This window comes from Perognathus longimembris, chromosome 20 (assembly GCF_023159225.1).
Source record: "Perognathus longimembris pacificus isolate PPM17 chromosome 20, ASM2315922v1, whole genome shotgun sequence".
Classification (NCBI taxonomy): domain Eukaryota; kingdom Metazoa; phylum Chordata; class Mammalia; order Rodentia; family Heteromyidae; genus Perognathus; species Perognathus longimembris.
The window spans coordinates 20,530,510-20,551,078 of NC_063180.1; the positions used below are offsets into that span (position 1 = coordinate 20,530,510).

General features: G+C 52.5%; 1 protein-coding gene across 1 annotated transcript; it reads left to right on the forward strand.

Annotated features, from left to right (window-relative positions):
- Window positions 1-1,366: 1,366 nt before the first annotated feature.
- On the forward strand, window positions 1,367-20,437 carry Relb (RELB proto-oncogene, NF-kB subunit). The gene is made up of 12 exons (XM_048369121.1): window positions 1,367-1,590; window positions 2,338-2,388; window positions 5,552-5,560; window positions 6,854-7,173; window positions 10,551-10,708; window positions 12,347-12,438; window positions 12,544-12,675; window positions 13,943-14,047; window positions 15,438-15,653; window positions 17,098-17,166; window positions 17,302-17,379; window positions 19,718-20,437. The coding sequence occupies exons 1-12, from the start codon at window positions 1,536-1,538 to the stop codon at window positions 20,098-20,100; spliced, it is 1,668 nt and encodes a 555-aa protein (XP_048225078.1). The 5' UTR covers window positions 1,367-1,535; the 3' UTR covers window positions 20,101-20,437.
- The last annotated feature ends 132 nt before the right edge of the window (window positions 20,438-20,569 follow it).

The window sequence follows — 20,569 nt, forward strand, 5'->3', positions numbered from 1 at the left end:
GCCAGGACCATGCCAGGGGCTTCCAGGCTCCTCCCACCACCTACTGTGTACAGAAGCTGGAGGTCTCCATGGACACCCCACCTGTCACCTCCCATCCATCTGTTCCAGCCCTGCCCTGCCCACCACACCTCTGCCGGGCTCGAAGAAATGGGGTGTGTACAGTCGGAAACCCTTGAGGGACAGTGGGATCCCGCCACCCCACCCTCAACCAGCCTTACCCAAAGCCCTTGCCGCCCTCACAATCACTCAAGTCTTCTTTTGGAGCAGGCTCCTTTTCACTTTCTGGGAACCCAGCCCAGCTTCCTGTATAGCTCTTCTCCCCTCTGCCTCCCAGGACTCCCCTTCTATAAAGCATAAGCTTAGCCCTGTTGAACTCGGGCTAAGTCAGAAGTGCCCAGGCTCCTAAGGGATGAGAAGCTGGGGGCTTCTGTCAGGCCATGCTGTTCCCTGCTGAGCCACGCAGATGCTCAGCTCCTCTGTTCCTCCCATCTGAGGTCCACTTGCAGACAGACTGACATCCAGTCAACAAATGTCCCCTAGGCAGGGGAAAGCACTACATGTGGTTTGTTCAGACCTTTAAACTTCATGTGACTCAATGTCCCTATCACCTTAAAGGCCCGAATCTCTGGCTTTATCTTTACCTCTTCCCTGTCAGTCTGCCCCAGCTCATTCTCTGTTCCTCTGACATGTGATGCTTGATGTGGGGATGGCACTGTATGCCTATAACCCAGGCTAGCCTGGGCTACATAGATGGAAACTCCGGAAACAAGCAATCAAGTTGCATATGATACACACTTCTGGTTTCTTCCTCGAGGCCTTTGCATTCCCTGTGCCTGAGTGTGGCCCCCTCCCCAAATGGCCCCTCTTCCCCAGCCTTCCTCACACAACCTGCACTGCCAACTCAGGGTACACTGTACATATTTTTCCTGGTTTTCACTTGGATTTCTACTTAATGGCAAAAGCTTTTGTCCCTGAGATCCTTAGTAGGTCCCCAGCCTCTACACTGTGTAAGATGAGTGACTTCTGCTAACCTCTTTAGACATGAATTAAAAAAAAAAAAAAGACCCAAGGAGTGCAGCTCAGTGGCACAGGCGTGGCCTGCGACTCTGCCAGTGGACAGGGCGTCAGTGGCCCTAGGCTTCAGTGGTCTCGGCCAGCGCGATGGGCAGCAGGCGCCCAGCCCCTCCAACAGGGCCCAGCCTTCCCTTCCCGGCCGGCCCCGCCCCTCGATCACGTGACGCGCGGGGGTTTTCCCGTTTCCCTGCCGTGATGTCACGGAGGGGTGTGAGCCAATGATCACGCAGGCTGGCGGCGCCGGGGAATTCCGCCGCCCCGCCCCCGCCCGCCGCCCGCCCGGCCCGGCCCGGCGCCCCCCGCAGCCCGGGGCGCCGTGCGTCCAGCCCGGCCCGCGGTTCCCAGTCCCTGCACGGCTCGCGTGACCCGTCGTTCCCCCGCGGGCTGTGCCGTCCGGCTCTCCCGCGTGCGAGCTTTGCTTTGGGCTCCTCTCCGAGCAGTCGGTCCCCACCGGGCGAGCCATGCCGAGCCGCCGCGTCGTCAGACCGCCCGCTGCGCCCGAGATGGGGGCCTTGGGTAAGCCGAGCTGAGGCTCCCCGGAGAAGCCTGGGGCGGGGCCGGAGATGTGGGAGTTCCGGAGGGGTCCAGAAGCAAGGCGAGGGGTTATAGAGGTGCCCCAAGGGGCTTGGCGCGGGGAGTGTGAGGGTTACGGGAACACCATGCTGGAAGGGAACCGGTACGGGCGAAGCGTCCGGCCCAGGGACCGCCGAGACGTCCCGCGGGGAAGTGGGGAGGGGGCGGGGCCTGCCCCAGAGGCCGCGGAGGGGGCGGGGCCTGTTGCTCGGGGGGGAGGAGCATGCGTTGTTCCCAAGGCGAATGGGGAGGGGCCAGACTGGGCGAGTGAGTGGGGGCGGGGCCTGCCTGAGAAGGGGCGGGCCTAGCGCAAAGTAGATAGCGGGACTGTCCTAGGGCCGAGGGGCGGGGCCTGGCCCTGAGGGACGAGGGGCGTGGCCAGCGGGCTTGGAGACGATGGCTGGAGCGTTCTGAAAAGACGGAGGGTGGGGCCTGATGCTGAGAAGAAGCCGGTCTGCCAGGGACAAAGTTTGTTAGGGAGTCCCTCAGGCCCAAGCCTTAAAGGGAGACAGAGCAGATCTGGCCAGAAGGATGAGACCTATGGCCGAAAAAATTGAATTCTGAAATTCACGGGCAGGGGAGGAACCTGACCCAAGGGGACGGGGCCAATGGAAGAAGGAAGTCGGCCTTTGGAGATTCTCGGGACTTCCGACCCCCTTTCCTTCCCTGATACCTGCCTCCTTCTTGCAGGGCCCAGTAGTGACCTTTCCTCGCTCTCCCTGGGCATTTCTAGGACCACAGGTGAGCAGTCCCTGCCCACGTGTTTGTGGGAGATGGAGCTGGGGGGGGAATCACCTTGTGGAGATGGGTTGGGCACACCTCTGGGGAATTCGCCCAAGTTCAGCTTTCCCTCCATGGGCTGTGACCCAATATGCCCTGTTGAGCTGGCCTCGTTACCCTACTTTCTGGAAGTTAGGAGCTTTAACTATTTATACTCTAAGAGGAAAATTTATTTAGAAATTCACCTCAGTATATAGCAGACAACCGCCACCTTGGGTGTTGGAGCAGAAGTTTATATGCCAGTGCTACAATGCCTCATCCAACAATGTCTGCAAGTTGCTTTCCCATCCCTCAGTTGTCTTGTCTTTATTATTGCCATGATATCAGTTCCTTCCTTTTGCTGGGGTGTGTGTGTGTAGATTTTCAGTAAGCTAATATAAGCAAACAGAGGAGGCAGAAATAGGAAGATCACTGCCCAAAGCTTTAGGAGCCCTACCTGAAAAACTAAATGCAAAAGGACTGACGGGGGGTGTGGCTCAACTAGTAAAAACACTTGTCTAGTAAGCATAAAGGGTCTTTCAAACCCAAGTACTACCAGAAAAAATGGTAATGATAATAATTATTACAGCGAATATAACATATGCATCAGCTTCATTAATTAAGCTATATGCATTGGAATCACTCAGAGGGCTCAGACAGATAAGTAGGCACTATATCTAGAGTTTCTGGTTCTGTAGGTTTGCCATGGACCCTGAGAGTTTGCATTTTGAGGAAGTTCTCAAGAACTACATGCATATACTCTTAGCTACTCTGGAGGCTGGATCTGAGAATTGAGATTCAAAACCAGTCCAGGCAGGCCAATCCACAGGACTGTTATCTCCAATTAGCCAGCAAAATGCTGGACTGGAGATGTGGCTCAAAGCCCAGCAGGATTTGGAGGGCTTGAGGTCAAGTCCTAGTACTGGTACCAAAAAAGAAAAAGAAGAAAAAAAAATAATGTGAGTCATGCATGCTAGTCCATACCTGTAATTGCAGCTACACAGGAAGACATGTAAGAATTACTGTCTCAGGCCAGCTGGGATCCTATCTGAAGCTAAAAGTTAACAGAATGTGGTGTGCCTCAAGTGGTAGGTCACTTGCCTAGCAAGTACAAGACCCTGAGTTCAGCCTCCAGAACTGTCTGCCATCCCACCTCCAAAAATTAAAAGACAGGTGTCAGTGGCTCCTGTCTGTAATCCTAGCTACTCAGGAGATTGAGATCTGAGGATCGAGGGGCTGGGAATATGGCCTACAGGCAAGAATGCTTGCCTTATATACATGAAGCCCTGGGTTCCATTCCTCAGCACCACATATATAGAAAACGGCCAGAAGTGGTGCTGTGGCTCAAGTGGCAGAGTGCTAGCCTTGAGCAAAAAGAAGCCAGGGACAGTGCTCAGGCCCTGAATTCAAGGCCCAGGACTGGCAAAAAAAAAAAAAAGATCTGGGGATTGAGATTCAGGGCCAGCCCGAGCAGGAAAGTCCATGAGACTCTTATCTCCAATTAACCTCCGGAAAACTGGAAATGGTACTGTGGTTCAAAGTGGAAAAACAGGTGGACGCTGGTGGCTCACGACTTTAATCCTAGCTACTCCAGAGGCTGAGATCTGAGGATCCCAGTTCAAAGCCAGCCTAGGCAGGAAAGTCTGAGAGACTCTTATCTTCAATAAAGTACTTTTTTTTTTAATAAAGTGCTTTTTAAAAGCCGGAAGTGGTGCTGTGGCTCAAGTGGCAGAGTGCTAGCCTTGAGCACAAAGAGGCTCAGGGACAGTGCTCAAGCCCTGAGTTCAAGCCCAAGGACCAGCCCCCCCCCAAAAAAAAAAATCATCAAAGTGGTAGAATACTATCCTGGAGAGATCAGGCACAGCCCCCAGGCCCAGAGCTCAAGCCTTAGAACCACAAAAAAAAATTTAAAAAATATAGGTAATGGCTGAAACCATACAAGTAAGCCACACAAGTAAGCACAGACAAGATTGGAACTGAGGTGTACATTCTGAGCGGTAGCCACTGCTGCCCATGACTTAGCTTCCTCTATGGTCTGGGAGCCTCTTGAGTACCCCCCCCCCCAAAAAAAAGCTATGCCCTTGAGTCCCTTGGTTTGTCTAGTACAGATGTTCAAGGACAGTATTCAGGCCAGGTGTGGTGGTGCACACACCTGTATGTAGTCCCTTCACTCAGGAGTCTGAGGTAAAAAGATCCAGGCCAGCCTGGACAACACAGCCCTGACCAATAGTTCCTGTCTTTAAAGGGGGTGGGGTGGGGTGGGAATGTGGCTTAGTGGTAGAGTGCTTAGTACCACATAAACAGGAAATGCTCCTAGTGGCCCTGTGGCTCAAGTGATAGCCTTAAGCAAAAGAAGCCCAGGACAGGGCCCAGGCCCAGAGTTCAAGCTCCACAACTGGCAATTGAGGAAAAAGAGAAAAGGGGTTTCCAAGCTGAAGTCACTTGATGTCCCTGCCAACACCCTCCAGGCATTCTCTCCCAGCCTCAGTATCTCCTCTGCCAGGTGGGAACCTTGGCACCCTCTCACTTCCCAGATCCATGAGATAAGGGGTGTAAGGAAAGCTGCCTTCCAGGGGGCAAAGTTCAGGCTGCTTGAAGCCACTCCCCGAGGCAGGAGGAGGACAGATCCAGCCAAGTTCAGCCAACAGGTCCTTCCAGATCAGTCCCCAGCCCGTGGCCTTCAAAGCCAGCCTAGGTGGGGCCCAGGCCCAAGCGGCCTGCTGTGCTGTGACTCTAATACCTGCTGGTTCCCTCTGGGCTCGTGGTCGTGACTGTGGAATGATGGGAGGTTGGTTTTGATTTCTCACAGCCCCTTTCAGGGTTAGGGCTTCCTGACCCCCCTCCGACATTGCGGTGACTCTCTGCCTTGCTGGAAACAAGGGTGAATCCAGGATGTGAAAATAGACTGGGGTGCAGTGCAGGCAGCCTTCTGGATGTAAGGGAGGTTGGCCCAGAAGAGGAAATGGGGAGTGGACGGCACCCAGTGAGTGGCCCTTAGGTTTCCCGGGATGGAGGAAGCAGGAGGGGTTATGGGACCGAGATAGAGTGGGGAACTTCCTTGGAAGATGACTGGTGATGGCCACTCCGAACTCACCTCTCTCTCTCTCCCCCTGTCTGTCTCTCCCTCTCTCTATTCTTTCCACAGATGAATTGGGTGAGTATCTAGAGGCAGGTGGATGGGAAGCTGAGGGGGTACTGACAGAGGGGAGTCCAGAGTTTCTTGGTCTGGTGAGGGTAGGATCACAGTACTTGTTCAGGACTTGTCCATTCAGTGGCTGCCAGGCTGTCAGAGACAGGGTCACTGTGATGGGCGATTCAGCCACTTGGTTGACATCGTTGAGCCCCAGGCACTATTTTTGGAGTACTAGGGATCCAGCCCTCCTGGAGCAGGGGGCTCTTGAGTAGAAGCCCTGGGACTGCAAACACTGAAAGGCCAAGGAATGAATGAGCAGGGTAAAGTTATGCAAAGGCTTGAGAAGGAAAAGAAAACAAAAACAACTAAGAGGCCCGGTGTGGTGGTGCAAGCCTATAATCTCAGCACTTGTGGGGCTGACACAGGAGGACCTTGGGTTCAAGACTACTTGGGCAAAAGAATTGCCTCAAAAAAAGTAGGCTGAGCATGGTAGGGTGGTACATGCCTGTGATCTGATTGCAGCTACTGGGGACTGGGGAGGCAGAGGTAGGAGAATCAAAGTTCAAGGCCAGCCCAGGCCACAGTTAGCAAGACCTCACAAAAACAAGCCAAATATGTTTCCTGTCCTAGAATCCCAGCTAAGAGGGAGACAGAGGTAAGCAGTTGAAAGAAGAAAAAGAGAAAATAAAAAACCAAATACCACACTCTATCGGAAAAAAACAACTAAAAGCAAAAGAGCTTTGGGGGAGGGGTTGTGTCTCAGGTTAATATGCATTTGCCTAGCCAGCAAGAGGCTCTGAGTTCAAATCTCAGTACTGCAAAAGCAACAACCAAAAACAAGCAAACAACAACCACCCCCCCACACACACACAAAAAAAAACCAGAAATGACTTCGTAGACTGAATCGGGCAACGATAGGGTCATGAATCAATGGAGCCAGCCTTTCCAGGTGGACACAGGGACCCGCAGGTACCCTATTTATAGGGGTCCAGACCAAGCAGAGCCTTCCAGTTGGGACGCTGGGCTGAGCTGAGCTGCCGGCCACCCTGTAGAGCAGCCTTGGGGTCTGGGCCCTTCCTGCGTCCAGGTGTGGCGGGCCCTGGCGAGTTCAGGAGCGCTAGGGAGCGGAGGGCAGCGATGAGAGGGGTGGTGGAGGAAAGGAATTGGCGACCCCGGGTTTCAGGCTGTGGTCAGGGGGTGGGGAACTGCGGCCCCGCACACAGGAAGCACGGCAGGCCGGCGAGGCCGGGAGCCGGTAACCCAGCCTGGGGTTTCAGCCCGCGTCCCCGCCGCCCGCGTCGGCTTCTCCCGCAGCGATCATCGACGAGTACATCAAGGAGAACGGCTTCGGCCTGGACGAGGCGCAGCTGGTGCCCCGCGGGGCTGCGGCGCTGAGCACCGTGACCCTGGGCCCCGCCCCGCCGCCCAACCCGGCCACGCCACCGCCCTGGGGCTGCGCCCTCAGCCGCCTGGTCCCGCCCGCGCCCGGGCCCGGCCCGCGGCCGCACCTGGTCATCACCGAGCAGCCGAAGCAGCGCGGGATGCGCTTCCGCTACGAGTGCGAGGGCCGCTCGGCCGGCAGCATCCTGGGCGAGAGCAGCACGGAGGCCAGCAAGACGCTGCCGGCCATCGAGGTGGGCGGGGCGTGGGAAGCGGGGCGGGGCTGTAGGCGCCCCGTGGAACATTATGGGAGGGCGGTGGCGTGGGAGATGGGGGCGTGGTGCTAATGATGGGCGGGCGATGGGCGGGGAAACCTTAGGTGTGGTGGGCGGGGAGGGGGCGGGACTATAGGGGAGGGGGGCGTAGTTGATGGGGCAGTGGACTGTGGGGAGGGGCCATCGATGCAGTGGGCGTAGCGGAGGCGGGACTACGGGTGATGGGCGGGGATGTGGGCTTGGGAGTGGACAGCCTCAGAGAGGTGGGCGTTGCTTGCTGTGGGCGGGGTTTCGAGCCAGGACTTTTCGGGCTGGAGCTTTCTCCTTGCTGTCCAGGAGTCAGAACACAGTACAGCCTATAGCCAAACCCAAAAAGTAAAGGGATCGGCAAGGTAGTGCACTTGTGTAATCTTAGAGTATAAGAGGAGGAGGAGGCTGGAGGAATAGATTTCAAGGCCAGCCTGGGCTACTTAGCAAGTTCAAGGCTAGCCCGAGATACAAAGAAAGTTCAGGAAAGTCTGTGAAACGTTTTTGTTGGTAGTGGTGGTGGTTGTGGGGCTTGAACTCCGGGCCTGGGTGCTGCCCCTGAGCTCTTCAGCTCAAGGCTAGCACTCTACCACTTCAGCCACAGCACCACTTCCGGTTTTGGAGAGGTTTATTGGAGATAAAGAGTCTCATTAACTTTTCTCCCTGTGCTGGCTTTGAACCAGCCTGAGATCCTCTGATCTCAGCTTCCTCAGTAGCTAGGATTACAGGCCTGAGCCACTGGCGCCCAGCTGTGAGACTCTTATCTCCAATTAGCCACCAGAAAACCAGAAGTGGCTTTGTGGCTCAAGTGGTAGAGCAACGCTAGCCTTGATCTGAAGAGCTCAGGGACAGTACCCAGGCCCAGAGTTCAAGCCCCACGACCAACAATAACAACAACAAAAACCACAAACAAATGGCACAAAAGCTCATTCCCAGGAATGGGCCTCCTCCCTGGCCTTAGTGAAGTCATACCTGCCAGTAAAGGCCATGTCAACTCCTCCTGGTCCATAGACCCGACCTAAGGATCACAGAGTCTAGATTGGGATCCAACTTCTGTTATTTAACAACTATGCCGAGTGGTCAGATGGATTGAATGGTTGGTTAGTTACTAGCTCAGTGGAGATGAGTGCTGACATTCTTAACTTCATGTTGATAAGATGTAGAGTTGTGCCTAGGGCTGGGTGAAGGTGGAGGGCTGGGGCTGTCCACTGCATCCCTGTTAACCAGGGCAGCAGAGAGAGAGAGGTGCTCCCTGGTTAAACACTGGAAAGCTAGTGAAGTATACTACATCTGCATGGCACAGCACTGCCCAGAAAGAGCAGATCCAAGAGTGTGTGCGCATAGAACCAAACATATGCAGAAATGTTCAGACCCAATGTTCAGAAATGGAGATGTGCCCTAGGTATTGATGGGAAGATGTGTACATGCCTGTCATCCCTGCTTCCAGGAAACAGAGACAGAAGAAGCTAGAGTTTTAAGCCAACCTGGACTACATAGTAAGACCCTGTCTGAGAAAGAAGAAAAATAATTACTTTGCTAATAAGTACCTCCAGAGCTGGAGGTGTAGCTTAAGTGGTAAGATCTTCAGCTTAGCAAACATGAGTTCCTGAGTTCAAATCCCAGAATGTCAGAATAAAATTTCCCCTATTGAACTTCAGATCCCTGCACAAATATTATATTGTTCTTTTGCAGCTGGAAAAGGCCTAGCATATGCTAGGCAAAGTGGTCTAGCACTGAGCTATACTCCCAGCTCCTATGTTAAAGGTTCTTTGTTTTGCATGCATGCATGTGTGCATGTGTGTGTTTTGAACCATGATTGTGAGATTCCTGAGCACCCAGCTTCCCTGATCTTTGTTTTTGTTTTTTAGTTGATGTGGGGCTTGAATTCAGGGCCTGGGTGCTATACCTGAGATTTTCTTCTCAAGGCTAGTGCTTGAGTGCTTTGAGCCACAGCACCACTTCCAGTTCTCTAGTGGTTCATTGGAGATAAGAGTCTCAGGGACTTTCCTTCCCAGGCTGGCTTCAAACCACGATCCTCACATCTCAGTCTCCTGAGTAACTAGTCTTACAGGCACCCAGCTGATGCTGATCTCTTTTTTTTTCCCCAGTCCTGGGGCTTGAACTCAGGACCTGAGCATTGTCTCTGGCTTCCTTTTGCTCAAGGATGGCACTCTACCACTTGGGCCACAGCACTTCTGGCCCTTTCTGTTGATGTGGTACTGAGGAATTGAACCCTTTACAGCACATTTAGAAGTTTTGGGCGACACCGGCTGGTTGTCTGGGACTGCCCCTAATATTAGGAAATGGTAGCTGTGGTCCTGGCTACAACCTGTCCCCAAGACCCTTATGACCCAACACCACCCACGGTACCCTCTCCAGGCCCTAGAGGGCAGCACTGTATCACCAAGACTCGGTGAATTGCCTCATAAACCCTGCTCTAGTTCAGCACTGCCCAAGCTGGCCTTGAACCCTTGAGCTGCCCATCTGGAAATCTGGAATAATATATTGTCAAATAATTTTAATTTGCGGGCTCTAAATTTTCCCAGCTTCTTTAGAAAAATATTTATTTACATATGTATGTATGTATTTTGAGCAGTACTGTGTTCACAAGCCCTCACTTTTTTCCCCCTTCTCCTTTAAGTCAACAGCTGATAAAGATCATAAGGTTTGTGTCAGTACTAGTGCTTGAACTCAGAGCTTTGTACTGTCACTTGACTTTGTTTCTACTCAAGGCTAGCACTATCCTGTGAGCCACACATCTCTCTACTTCCAGGGTCATTTGTTTTATTTGGTTATATCTCTTCAGTCTTACATTTGCCTTTTGAGACAGGATCTCACTGTGTAGCACAGGCTGGCCTTGAGCTCTCCATTCTCCTGCCTTAGCCGCCTGAGTGCTGGGATTCTAGGCATATGCTACCATACCTGGCCAGGAGAGGGGCCTCAACCAGATACCTTACCATCATCTATTTTTTGTTGTTGTTGTTGTTGTTGCTGTTCATGGGGCTTGAACTCTGGGCCTGAGTGCTGTCCCTCAGCTCTCCAGCTCTAGGCTAGCACTCTACCACTTGAGCCACAGCACCACTTTCGGTTTTCTGGTGGTTCATTGGAGATGAGAGTATCATGGATTTTCCTGCCAGGATTGGCTTTGAACTGTGATCCTCAGATTTCAGCCTCCTGAGTAGCTAGGATGACAGGCGTGAATCACTGGCACCTGGCTCTTTCCATCATCTTGATGGAGAAGCCCGGGGGTGCTATCAGGGAGTCCCTGGGAGTTTGATGCAGTCTGTGACAGGACAGCCCCCTAAAAGAGCACGTTTCTCTTTCTGCAGCTCAGGGACTGTGGCGGGCTGCGGGAGGTGGAGGTGACTGCATGCCTGGTGTGGAAAGACTGGCCGCACCGAGTTCACCCACATAGCCTTGTGGGGAAAGACTGCACTGACGGCGTGTGCAGGGTGCGGCTACGGCCTCAAGTCAGTCCCCGACACAGGTATTTGACCCCAACCTCTTACCCGTGACCCCAACCCCTCACTTTTTGTCATGGAGACTGTGAAGGTGAAGATTGACCCAGGGCCACCCAGGGAAGGGGCAACTTGGCCAAACCCTCCATACAGCATCTTTTGGGTGGGGAAACTGAGGTCCAGGTGGCAGAGGGCCCCGTGTCCCACATTCTCTTGCATCATATTTATACCCATCGTGTTTCTGTGGGAAGACTGAGGCACAGAGGGAGGGGAGATACAGAAGGGTCACATTGGCGCTGGGCTTTGACTCCAGACCAGACCTTTGTTTTGTTGTTGTTTTTGGTGCCGGTCCTAGAGCTTGAACCCAAGGTGGTGGTCACTGAGCTTCTTGTGCTTAAAGCTAGCATTCTATCACTTGAGCCACAGCTCCTCTTCAGGCTTGTTAGTTTATTAGAGATAAGAGTCTCATGGACTCCTGCCTAGGCTAGCTTTGAACCAGGATTCTCAGATCTCATTCTCTTGAGTAACTAGGATGACAGGTGTGAGCCACTGGTGCCTGGGTTCTAGACCAGACTTTACTGCAAGAACTGGTCTTTTTTTCCCCCTGGGGCTTAAACTCTGGGCCTGAAACAGTATCCCCCCACACAGCTCACTTAGTCTGGCTTGAACTCTCCATCCTCCTGCCTCAGCCTTCAAAGTGCTGGGATTTCAGGGCTCATGTGCAGTTTTCTGATTATTAGCAACACTGCTTAGTCTTTTCACATGGCAAACCTGAAGTGGGGCCTGGGAATATGGCCTAGTGGCAAGAGTGCTTGCCTCGTATACATGAAGCCCTGGGTTCAATTCCCCAGCACCACATATATAGAAAACAGCCAAAAGTGGCGCTGTGGCTCAAGTGGTAGAGTGCTAGCCTTGAGCAAAAAGAAGCCAGGGACAGTGCTCAGGCCCTGAGTCCAAGGCCCAGGACAGGCAAAAAAACAAAAACAGGGGGCTGGGAATATGGCCTAGTGGCAAGAGTGCTTGCCTTGTATACATGAGGCCCTGGGTTCGATTCCTCAACACCACATATACAGAAAATGGCCAGAAGTGGTGCTGAGGCTCAAGTGGCAGAGTGCTAGCCTTGAGCAAAAAAAGAAGCCAGGGACAGTGCTCAGGCCCTGAGTTCACGGCCCAGGACTGCCCCCCCCCAAAAAAAACAAAAACAAAAACCAACACCAAAAAAAACCTGAAGTAGTTTTGCTAAGTCTCCTTCAGATTCGATACCAGGTGCTGGTGGCTCATGGCTATAACCTAGCTATTCAGGAGGCTGACATTGGAGGATCACAGTTCAAAGCCAGCCTGGGAAGGAAAGTCCTTGAGATGTCAATTTTCAAATAACCACCAGAAAACTGGAAGTGGTTCTATGTGTCTCAAAATGGTAGAGCACTAGCTTTGAGCAACAAAGTTCAGGGACAGCACCCAGGCTCTGAGTTCAAGCCCCGCACCAACCAAAAAGGGGGGGAGGGAAAGATTCCTGATGATCACACTCAGAGTTGTTTAAGCCCCTGGCCCTTTCTGGAAGCGGGGATCCTGGGGGGGGGGGGTCTGAGCTATCCGCCTGGGTGGGGGGGGGGGATGTCTGAGCCATCCTGCTGCCCTCAGAAGCCACTCTCTCTGTCCTCACTCAGCTTTAACAACTTGGGCATCCAGTGCGTCAGGAAGAAGGAGATTGAAGCCGCCATTGAGCGCAAGATTCAGCTGGGCATTGACCCCTACAATGGTGAGTACTTTGCCCTGTCCGATGCATCCATCCAACGCATCTCCTGTTGGCCCACTGTTCCCTTCCCTTCCTGCCCTCTCCCTCAACAGTCATGTCTCCAAACAGCTGGCTCCTTGAAAAACCATCAGGAAGTGGACATGAACGTGGTGAGGATCTGTTTTCAGGCGTCCTACCGGGACCAGCAAGGACAGATGCATTGCCTGGACCCTGTGCTCTCTGAGCCTGTCTATGACAAGAGTGAGTATGTGTGTGTGTTGGGGGGCAGGGTTTACTAGGACCCTCCTGGGCCTCCCACTTACAAACAGGAAGTCATTTATTTTTATTTTTTATGCTACTACTGGGGCTGGAACTTGTGGCCTGGGCCCTGTCCCTGAGCTTTTTCCACTCAAGGCTCTGACCACTAAAGGCACAGCTCCACTTTTGGCTTTTTGGTAGTTAATTGGAGATGAGTCTCACAGATTTTTTTTTCCCTGCCTGAGCTGGCTTTGAACCGTGATACTGGTGCCTCCTGTTAGTGGCTGTTTGCAGGCATCTGCTCTTACCTCTGAGGTACAGCTCCAAGCAGTCACCCACTCTTTTTGCCCTAAGTCTGAAAGGTCTCTCTCATTGGCCCAACTTCAGTCATTTGCTTTGGTCTCTGACCAATCAGCTTTGACTAGAGGGAGGTGATGCTCTGATTGGCCAAATGGGGGTCACCCCTGAGTTAGAGAATGGTTTCAGCTGCCCAATCCCCATGATTGATGTAAGTGTAGGTCTCTTAAAAGAAAACTGGGGGCTGTTCACAGAAGAATGGATAGGGCTGGGAATGTGGCTTAGTGGTAGAGTGCTCGTCTAGCATGCATGAAACCCTGGGTTCAATTCCTCACTACTTCATAAACAGAAAAGACCAGAAGTGGTGCTGTGACTCAAGTAGTACAGTGCTAGCCTCCAGCAAAATAAACTCAGGAACAGTTCCCAGGCCCTGAGTTCAAGCACAGGAGTGGCAAAATTTAAAAGAAATTGGTTAGGGCTGGTGAAAGAAGTGTCCAGGGGCTGGGAATATGGCCTAGTGGTAAAGTGCTTGCCTAGCATACATGAAGCCCTGGGTTCGATTCCTCAGCAACACATATGTAGAAAAAGCCATAAGTGTCACTGTGGCTCAATTGGTAGAGTGCTAACCTTGAGCAAAAAGAAGCCAGCGACAGTGCTCAGGCCCTGAGTTCAAGCCCCAAGACTGGCAAACAAAAAAGAAGTGTGCATTAGAGTTTAGCCATTACCGCCCCCACCCCCATCCCTGCCGCCCTGACTCTGGGCCTCCTCTGACCCCTGGTCCCACCACTCTTCCTGAGTCTGACACACATCTTTTGGACACACACTCTGCAGACCTAGGCATGGAAGACTTGATTGTCTTCTCGGCTCCACCAGGACTGTGAGGTCAGGCTGGGTCTTTCTCCATCTTCCACGTGTCCATAGACATCCCCCCCCCCCCAAGGTTTGATGACTGAATTCTCGTTTTCCTTCCCAGAGTCCACAAACACGTCAGAGCTACGGATTTGTAGGATTAACAAGGAGAGCGGGCCGTGCACGGGTGGGGAGGAGCTCTACCTGCTGTGTGACAAGGTGCAGAAAGGTGAGGGGTGCCACAGGCTGGGTGGGGTGCAGGAGAACCGAGAACCCTGACTTTGGTCAGACAGACACAAACAATTGGTTCACACACCTGCCTGTACCTGCATAAAGGTGAAGATAGGGCTGTATATCCTCCTTTTTACACACTTCCATGCCAGGCACAAGTACATAGATGCTTTATGAGGGGCTGGTGTGCAGCTGGGGCCCTGTGTTCTGTCCTCATTATGAGGAAAATATTTTAAAAGGGGGGAGGGGCACTGGATCACAGTTTGAAGCCAGCCTGGGCAGTCTGTGAGACGCTTATCTCTAGTTATCCTCCAAAAAGTCACAAGTAGAGCTTTGGCTCAAGTGATAGAGCATCAGCTTTGAGTAAAAAAGCTCAGGGACAGTGCCCGGGCCCTGAATTTAAGCCCCAGGACTGGCATACACACAAACAAAAATAAGAACGATTTGGACAGGAGGCTGAGAATGTGGCTTAGTGGTACAGTGCTTGCCTTGAGTGAAAAAAGCTCAGTGCCCAGGCCCTGAGTTCAAGCCCCAGGACTGGCAAACACACACACACACACACACACACACACACACACACACACACACACACACGCAAAGATTCTGACTGGTGATGAGAGAGGTAGAGAGGATGCAAAGGGCACAGGACAAATGCCTTCAGCTGCTTTGCATCTATCTGTCTACATGTCCTCACATAGGTTTCAAAACTGAAACAGAAACAACTCCCCTCTAAACAGAAAAACCTCCAGCCAGGTGCCAGTAGTTTATGCCAGTAAGCTCTAACTACTCAGGAGGCTGAGATCTGGGGGAACGTGGTTCGAAGCCAAGCCTCAGCAGAAAAGTCCATGAGACTATTGTGTCCCATTAAACAGCAAAAAGCTGTGCTGGAGGTGTGGTTCAAGTTGTAGAGCAGCAGCTGTGATTGAGCTAGTATGAAGATCTCAGTTCAAGTCCTGGTACAAAGACAAAAAAAGAAAAAGACAAATATACATGACATTGAGTGATCAGTGTATGATAAGGTATGAAGAGGGTAGGTTTATTGTGTGTGTGTTTTCTGGTCATGGGGCTTGAACTCAGGGCCTGGGCGCTGTCCCTGAGCTCTTTTTGCTCAAGGCTAGCACTCTACCACTTTGAGCCACAGCACCACTTCCGGTTTTCTGGTGGTTCATTGGAGATAAGAGTCTCATGGACTTTCCTGCCTGGGCCGGCTCTGAACCGTGATCCTCAGATCTCAGCCTCCCAAGTAACTAGGACAACAGGTATGAGCCGCCAGCACCTGGCAAGAGTGTAGTTTTCTTCTCAGGAACAGTGGGGTCCACTTGGAGGAAGCTGCATGGGGTTCCGCTAGCTGCAGTCCCCCCTCAGCTGCTTCCCCTGTCCTCCCACAGAGGACATCTCTGTGGTGTTCAGCACAGTGTCCTGGGAGGGCCGGGCCGACTTCTCGCAGGCTGATGTGCACCGGCAGATCGCCATTGTGTTCAAGACCCCACCATATGAGGACCTGGAGATCTCAGAGCCTGTCACAGTCAACGTCTTCCTACAGCGGCTGACAGACGGCGTCTGCAGTGAGCCACTGCCCTTCACCTACCTGCCCCGGGACCACGGTAACCATGACAACCAGGGCGGCCCACCAGCCCAGGACCAGGTCTTCAGGCTCATTGAAGAAATTCAACTTGAGTTATCTGGTCCTGGTGTCAAATCAGGGAGGCCACGGGTAGAAGGGACAGCTGGGCTCAAGACAGGAGAAAGTCAGAGAGGTCGTGAGAGTTGAAGGAGAGTGTTTTAAGTAGCTTGAAAAGCAAGCACAAATGTCCTGAGGTAGCACTGTGCTCAGGTACGTCTGGACGTGAATTGGGGTTTTATCTGATTTGGAATATCAGCATCTGTTTATTTGCATTGGTTGGTTAGGTACCTGCTCAGTTGGGGTATAGTGGAACCCACCTGTATGTAATTCCAGCACTTAGGAAGTTGTGGAAGGAGGGAAAGTCTTTGGTTCCAAGGCCAGCTTGGCTACATAGCAAAATTTTGCCTAAAAAAAAAAAAAAAAAGGAAAGAAAGAAGCAAGGGCTGGGAATATGGCCTAGTGGCAAGAGTGCTTGCCTCGTATACATGAAGCCCTGGGTTCGATTCCTCAGCACCACATGTACAGAAAAAGCCAGAGGTGTCACTGTGGCTCAAGTGGTAGAATGCCAGCCTTGAGGAAAAAAAAAAAGCCCGGGACAGTGCTCAGGCCCTGAGTTCAAGCCCCAGGAACTGGAAAAAAAAAAAAAAAAGCAGCTGGGCTGGGAATGTGGCTTAGCAGTAGAGCACTTGCCTAGCATGCATGAAGGCCTGGGTTCGATTCCTCAGCACCACATAAACAGAAAAAACTGGAAGTGGCGCTGTGGCTCAAGTGGTAGCATGCTAGCCTTGAGCAAAAGATACTCAGGGGCAGTGCCCAGGCCCTGAGTTCAAGCCCCAGAACTGGCAAAACAAAAAGCAGCTCAACCACTTTCTAGATGGCCTCTATGTTTAACCACCAATTATGGACTATGATAAATGGTAATTAGTGAATTATTATTATTTTGTTTGGGGCTTGAATTTAGGGCCTGGGTGCTGTCCCTGAGCAATTTAGTTCAAGGCTAGCACTCTACCACTTTGAGCCACAAGACTACTTTTCTTTTCTTTTTTTTGCAAGTCAGTCTTGTGGCTTGAAGTCAGGCCTGAGCACTGTCCCTGGCTTCTTTTTGCTCAAGGCTAGCACTCTGCCATTTGAACCACAGCGCCACTTCTGGCCGCTTTCTATATATATGGTGCTGAGGAATCAAACTCAGGACCTCATGTATCGAGGCAAGCACTCTTGCCACTAGGCTATATTCCCAGCCCCCACAGGACCACTTTTCTGGGGGCTCATTGGAGATAAGAATCTCCCAGACTTTCCTGCCCAGGCTGTCTTTGAACCACGGTCCTCAGATCTCAGCCCCCTGAGTAGCTAAGATTATAGTCATGAGCCACAGGTCCCTGGATGATGAATTACTTTTTTATATGCTTCTGATATCTTCCCAACAGACAGCTACGGTGTAGACAAGAAGCGGAAACGAGGGATGCCCGACGTTCTTGGGGAGCTGAGTAGTTCTGGTCTGTCCCCTCAACTCCTTTCCAGACTCAAGTCCCTGGGAGTGTGCGTGGGGGACCCCCCCCCCCCGCCCTTAATCCCAGTTTGGGGATGGGGAGCTCTGGGAGTGAAGGGACCATCTTCTTTGCCGCCCTCAGATCCCCATGGCATTGAGAGCAAACGGAGGAAGAAGAAACCAGCCTTCCTGGACCACTTCCTGCCTGGCCATAGCTCAGGTAGATCTCAGTTCCTGGAAGTCTCAGTCCTCTGCTGTGGGCTGAGACTAAGTGGCAGCTCTGCTCTGCTGGCCTCTTTACAATGTCTAAGAGTGACCCAAAGATGAGCCATGTACTGAAGAGCCAGCCCCAAGGAGTAGGAGGATGTCTTTGTGATCTCTGCTGGGATGCCCACCTGCGGTGTGACCTTTAACTTGGTCCACCTCTGAGCGTCAGGGACACCTCAGGGAAATCCCAGTGTATACATGTGTCCTGGGCTTTTTTGTATGGTTTTGTTTTTTGTTGCCAGTCCTGGGGCTTGAACTCAGGGCCTGAACACTGTCCCTGGCTTTTTTTTATTTTTTTTTTGGCCAGTCCTGGGCCTTGGACTCAGGGTCTGAGCACTGTCCCTGGCTTCCTTTTGCTCAAGGCTAGCACTCTGCCACTTGAGCCACAGCGCCACTTCTGGCCGTTTTCTGTATATGTGGTGCTGGGGAATCGAACCCAGGGCCTCATGTATACGAGGCAAGCTCTCTTGCCACTAAGCCATATCCCCAGCCCCCTGGCTTCTTTTTGCACAAGGCTAGCACTCTGCCACTTGAGCCACAGCGCCACTTCCGGCTTTTTTTTTATATATATATGCTAAGGAATCGAACCCAGGGCTTCATGTATACAAGGCGAGCACTTTACCACTAGGCCATACTCCCAGCCCGTGTCCTGGGCTTTTTACAGTTGAATCTAGTCAATGCCCATGCCAATGCCATCCGACGTTCCTCACCTTACCTGATTTCAGGAACTAAGCAGGGTCACACCTGGCTAGTACATGAATGGAGGACTGACTGCTCAGGAATGCTGGGTGCTCTATGCTTAGGGTTTTTTTTTTTTTTTCTGCTCTACAACTTGAGTCATACTTCCAGCCTTTTCTTTTCTTTCTTTCTCTCTCCCTCTTTCTCTCAAGTACTGGGGCATTGAACTCAGGTCCTTAGGCTCGGTAGGCAGGCATGGATTTTTTTGTGTTTGTCAGGATTGCACTACCTTTGCTTGAGCTGGCCTAGAACTCATGAATCTCCTGCCTCTACTTTACTGAGTGTATCGCTGCACTAGGCTTAAATTCTTTTCTGTTACTGGTCTAGGGGATTGAACACAGGGCCTGGGCACTGTCCCTGAGCTTTTTTGCTCAAGGCTAGTGCTCTACCACTTGAGCCACAGCTCTACTTTCAGGGTGTGTGTGTGTGTGTGTGTGTGTAGATGTGTGTGTATGGTTAACTGGAGATGAGTCTGATGGACTTTCCTGCCCAGGCTGAGTCCAAACTGCAATCCTCAGATCTCAGTCTCCTGAGAATCTGGGATCACAGGCATGAGTTACTGATACCTGGTTCCAAACTTTTTTTTTTTTTTTCCTAATCCTAGGGTTTGAACTCTGGGCCTTATGTAAGAGTTTTATGGACTTTCCTGCCCAGATTGGCTCTCAACAGTGATTTTCAGACCTCAGTGTCCTGTGTAGTTAGAATTATAGGTGTGAGCACTCCGCTCAGAAAATTTTATTTATTTTTTGCTTGTTGTGGGGCTTGAACTCTGGGCTTGGGAGCTGTCCCTGAGCTCCTTTTTTTGCTCAAAGATAGCCCTCTACCACTTGAGCCACAGCACCACTTCTGGCTTTTTCTGTATTTAATTGGAGATATACGTCTCGTAGACTTTAGAACTGTGGTCCTCAGATCTCATCCTCCTGAGCAGCTAGGATCACAGGCTCGAGCTACCAGCGCCAACCTCCAAAACCATTTTTTTTTTTTTTTGCTAGTCCCGGGGCTTGACCTCGGCCTGAGCACTGTTCCTGGCGTGTTTTTTTTTTTTTTTTTTTTTTTGGCTCAAGGCTAGTACCTCTTGAGCCACAGTGCCACTTCTGGCCATTTTCTGTATATGTGGTGCTGGGGAATCGAACCCAGGGCTTCATGTAAGAAGGCAAGCACTCTACCACTAGGCCATATTCCCAGCCTTCCAAAAACATTTTTTAATAAATGAAATCCTCCCTTCTATATAACTACTGTAAGCCATCAAAAAATGTCTTTCTTGTCTGGTTCTGGTGGCTCATGCCTGTAATCATCCTAGCTACTTAGGAGTCTGAGATCTGGAATGAAAGAAGTTCACAAACAGCTAGGGCAGAAAGTCTTTTGAATTCAAGGCCCACACACGTTTCCATCCTGGTTCCTCCCACTTACCGACTAGGAATGGTGACACGAGAGTGCTTCTCCTGGGCTGGAACTTTTAGCCTGCGGAGTGAGGTGACCATCCAGTTAGAGGCGGGCAGGAAGTGGCTCCGAAAACTAGAGCTACCTTTTTCTCCCCGCCCTCCTCCCCGCAGGTCTGTTCCTCCCTCCGTCTGCCCTGCAGCTGGACGGTGACTTCTTCCCCAGCGCGGTGTCCTTGCCAGGCCTGGAGCCCTCCGCGGGTCCCGACCTCCAGGACGACTTCACCTATGACGCCACAGCCCCCACGCTCTTCACCATGCTGGACCTGCTGCCCCCGGCGCCGCCCCTGGTCAACGCCGTGTCGAGCAGCGCGGGTGCCGGGCCCACGGTGGCCGAGTCCCCGGATCCCGAGCCACTGACCCTGGACTCCTACCCGGCCCCGGGCCTCGGGGACGGAGGCACCGCTAGCCTTGTGGGCAGCAACATGTTTCCCAACCAGTACCGTGAGGCTGCCTTCGGGGGTGGCCTCCTGTCCCCGGGGCCCGAGGCCACGTAGCCCTGGAGGCGCCGGGAGGGTTGAGGGGGTCGGACCTGGGCCCCCCTCCGGTCAGTCGGATAGACATCTGCAGCGCTGGCGACAGCCTCGGGAGCTCTCCTCGGGCCCCCAATTTGTAGAAGAGACATCGAGTTGGGAGGGAGTGGGCGATGGGGGGTCATGGATCCCCTCCCTCCCCGCCCCCGCCGCCCGAACTCCACACACGTGGCCACCTTTGGGGGGGGCCGGAATGTGAGAGGCTGTTCTTAAGGGAGGAGAGGGAAAATCCTTGACACCCCTGCAGGTGAGAGGAGGTTGTTTGTGCAGAGCCTTCTCAATAAAGAGGAGTTTTTGAACCCGGGGGGGTCTCCTTTGCTTGCAAGGGGGAAAAACAAGGCCTGGGCTCAGCAGGACGTCTCCGCCCCCGCCCCTTCCGGCGGGGACCACGCCCGCTCACCCAGCAGGCCCCGGCGACGTCACCGCTGTCCTT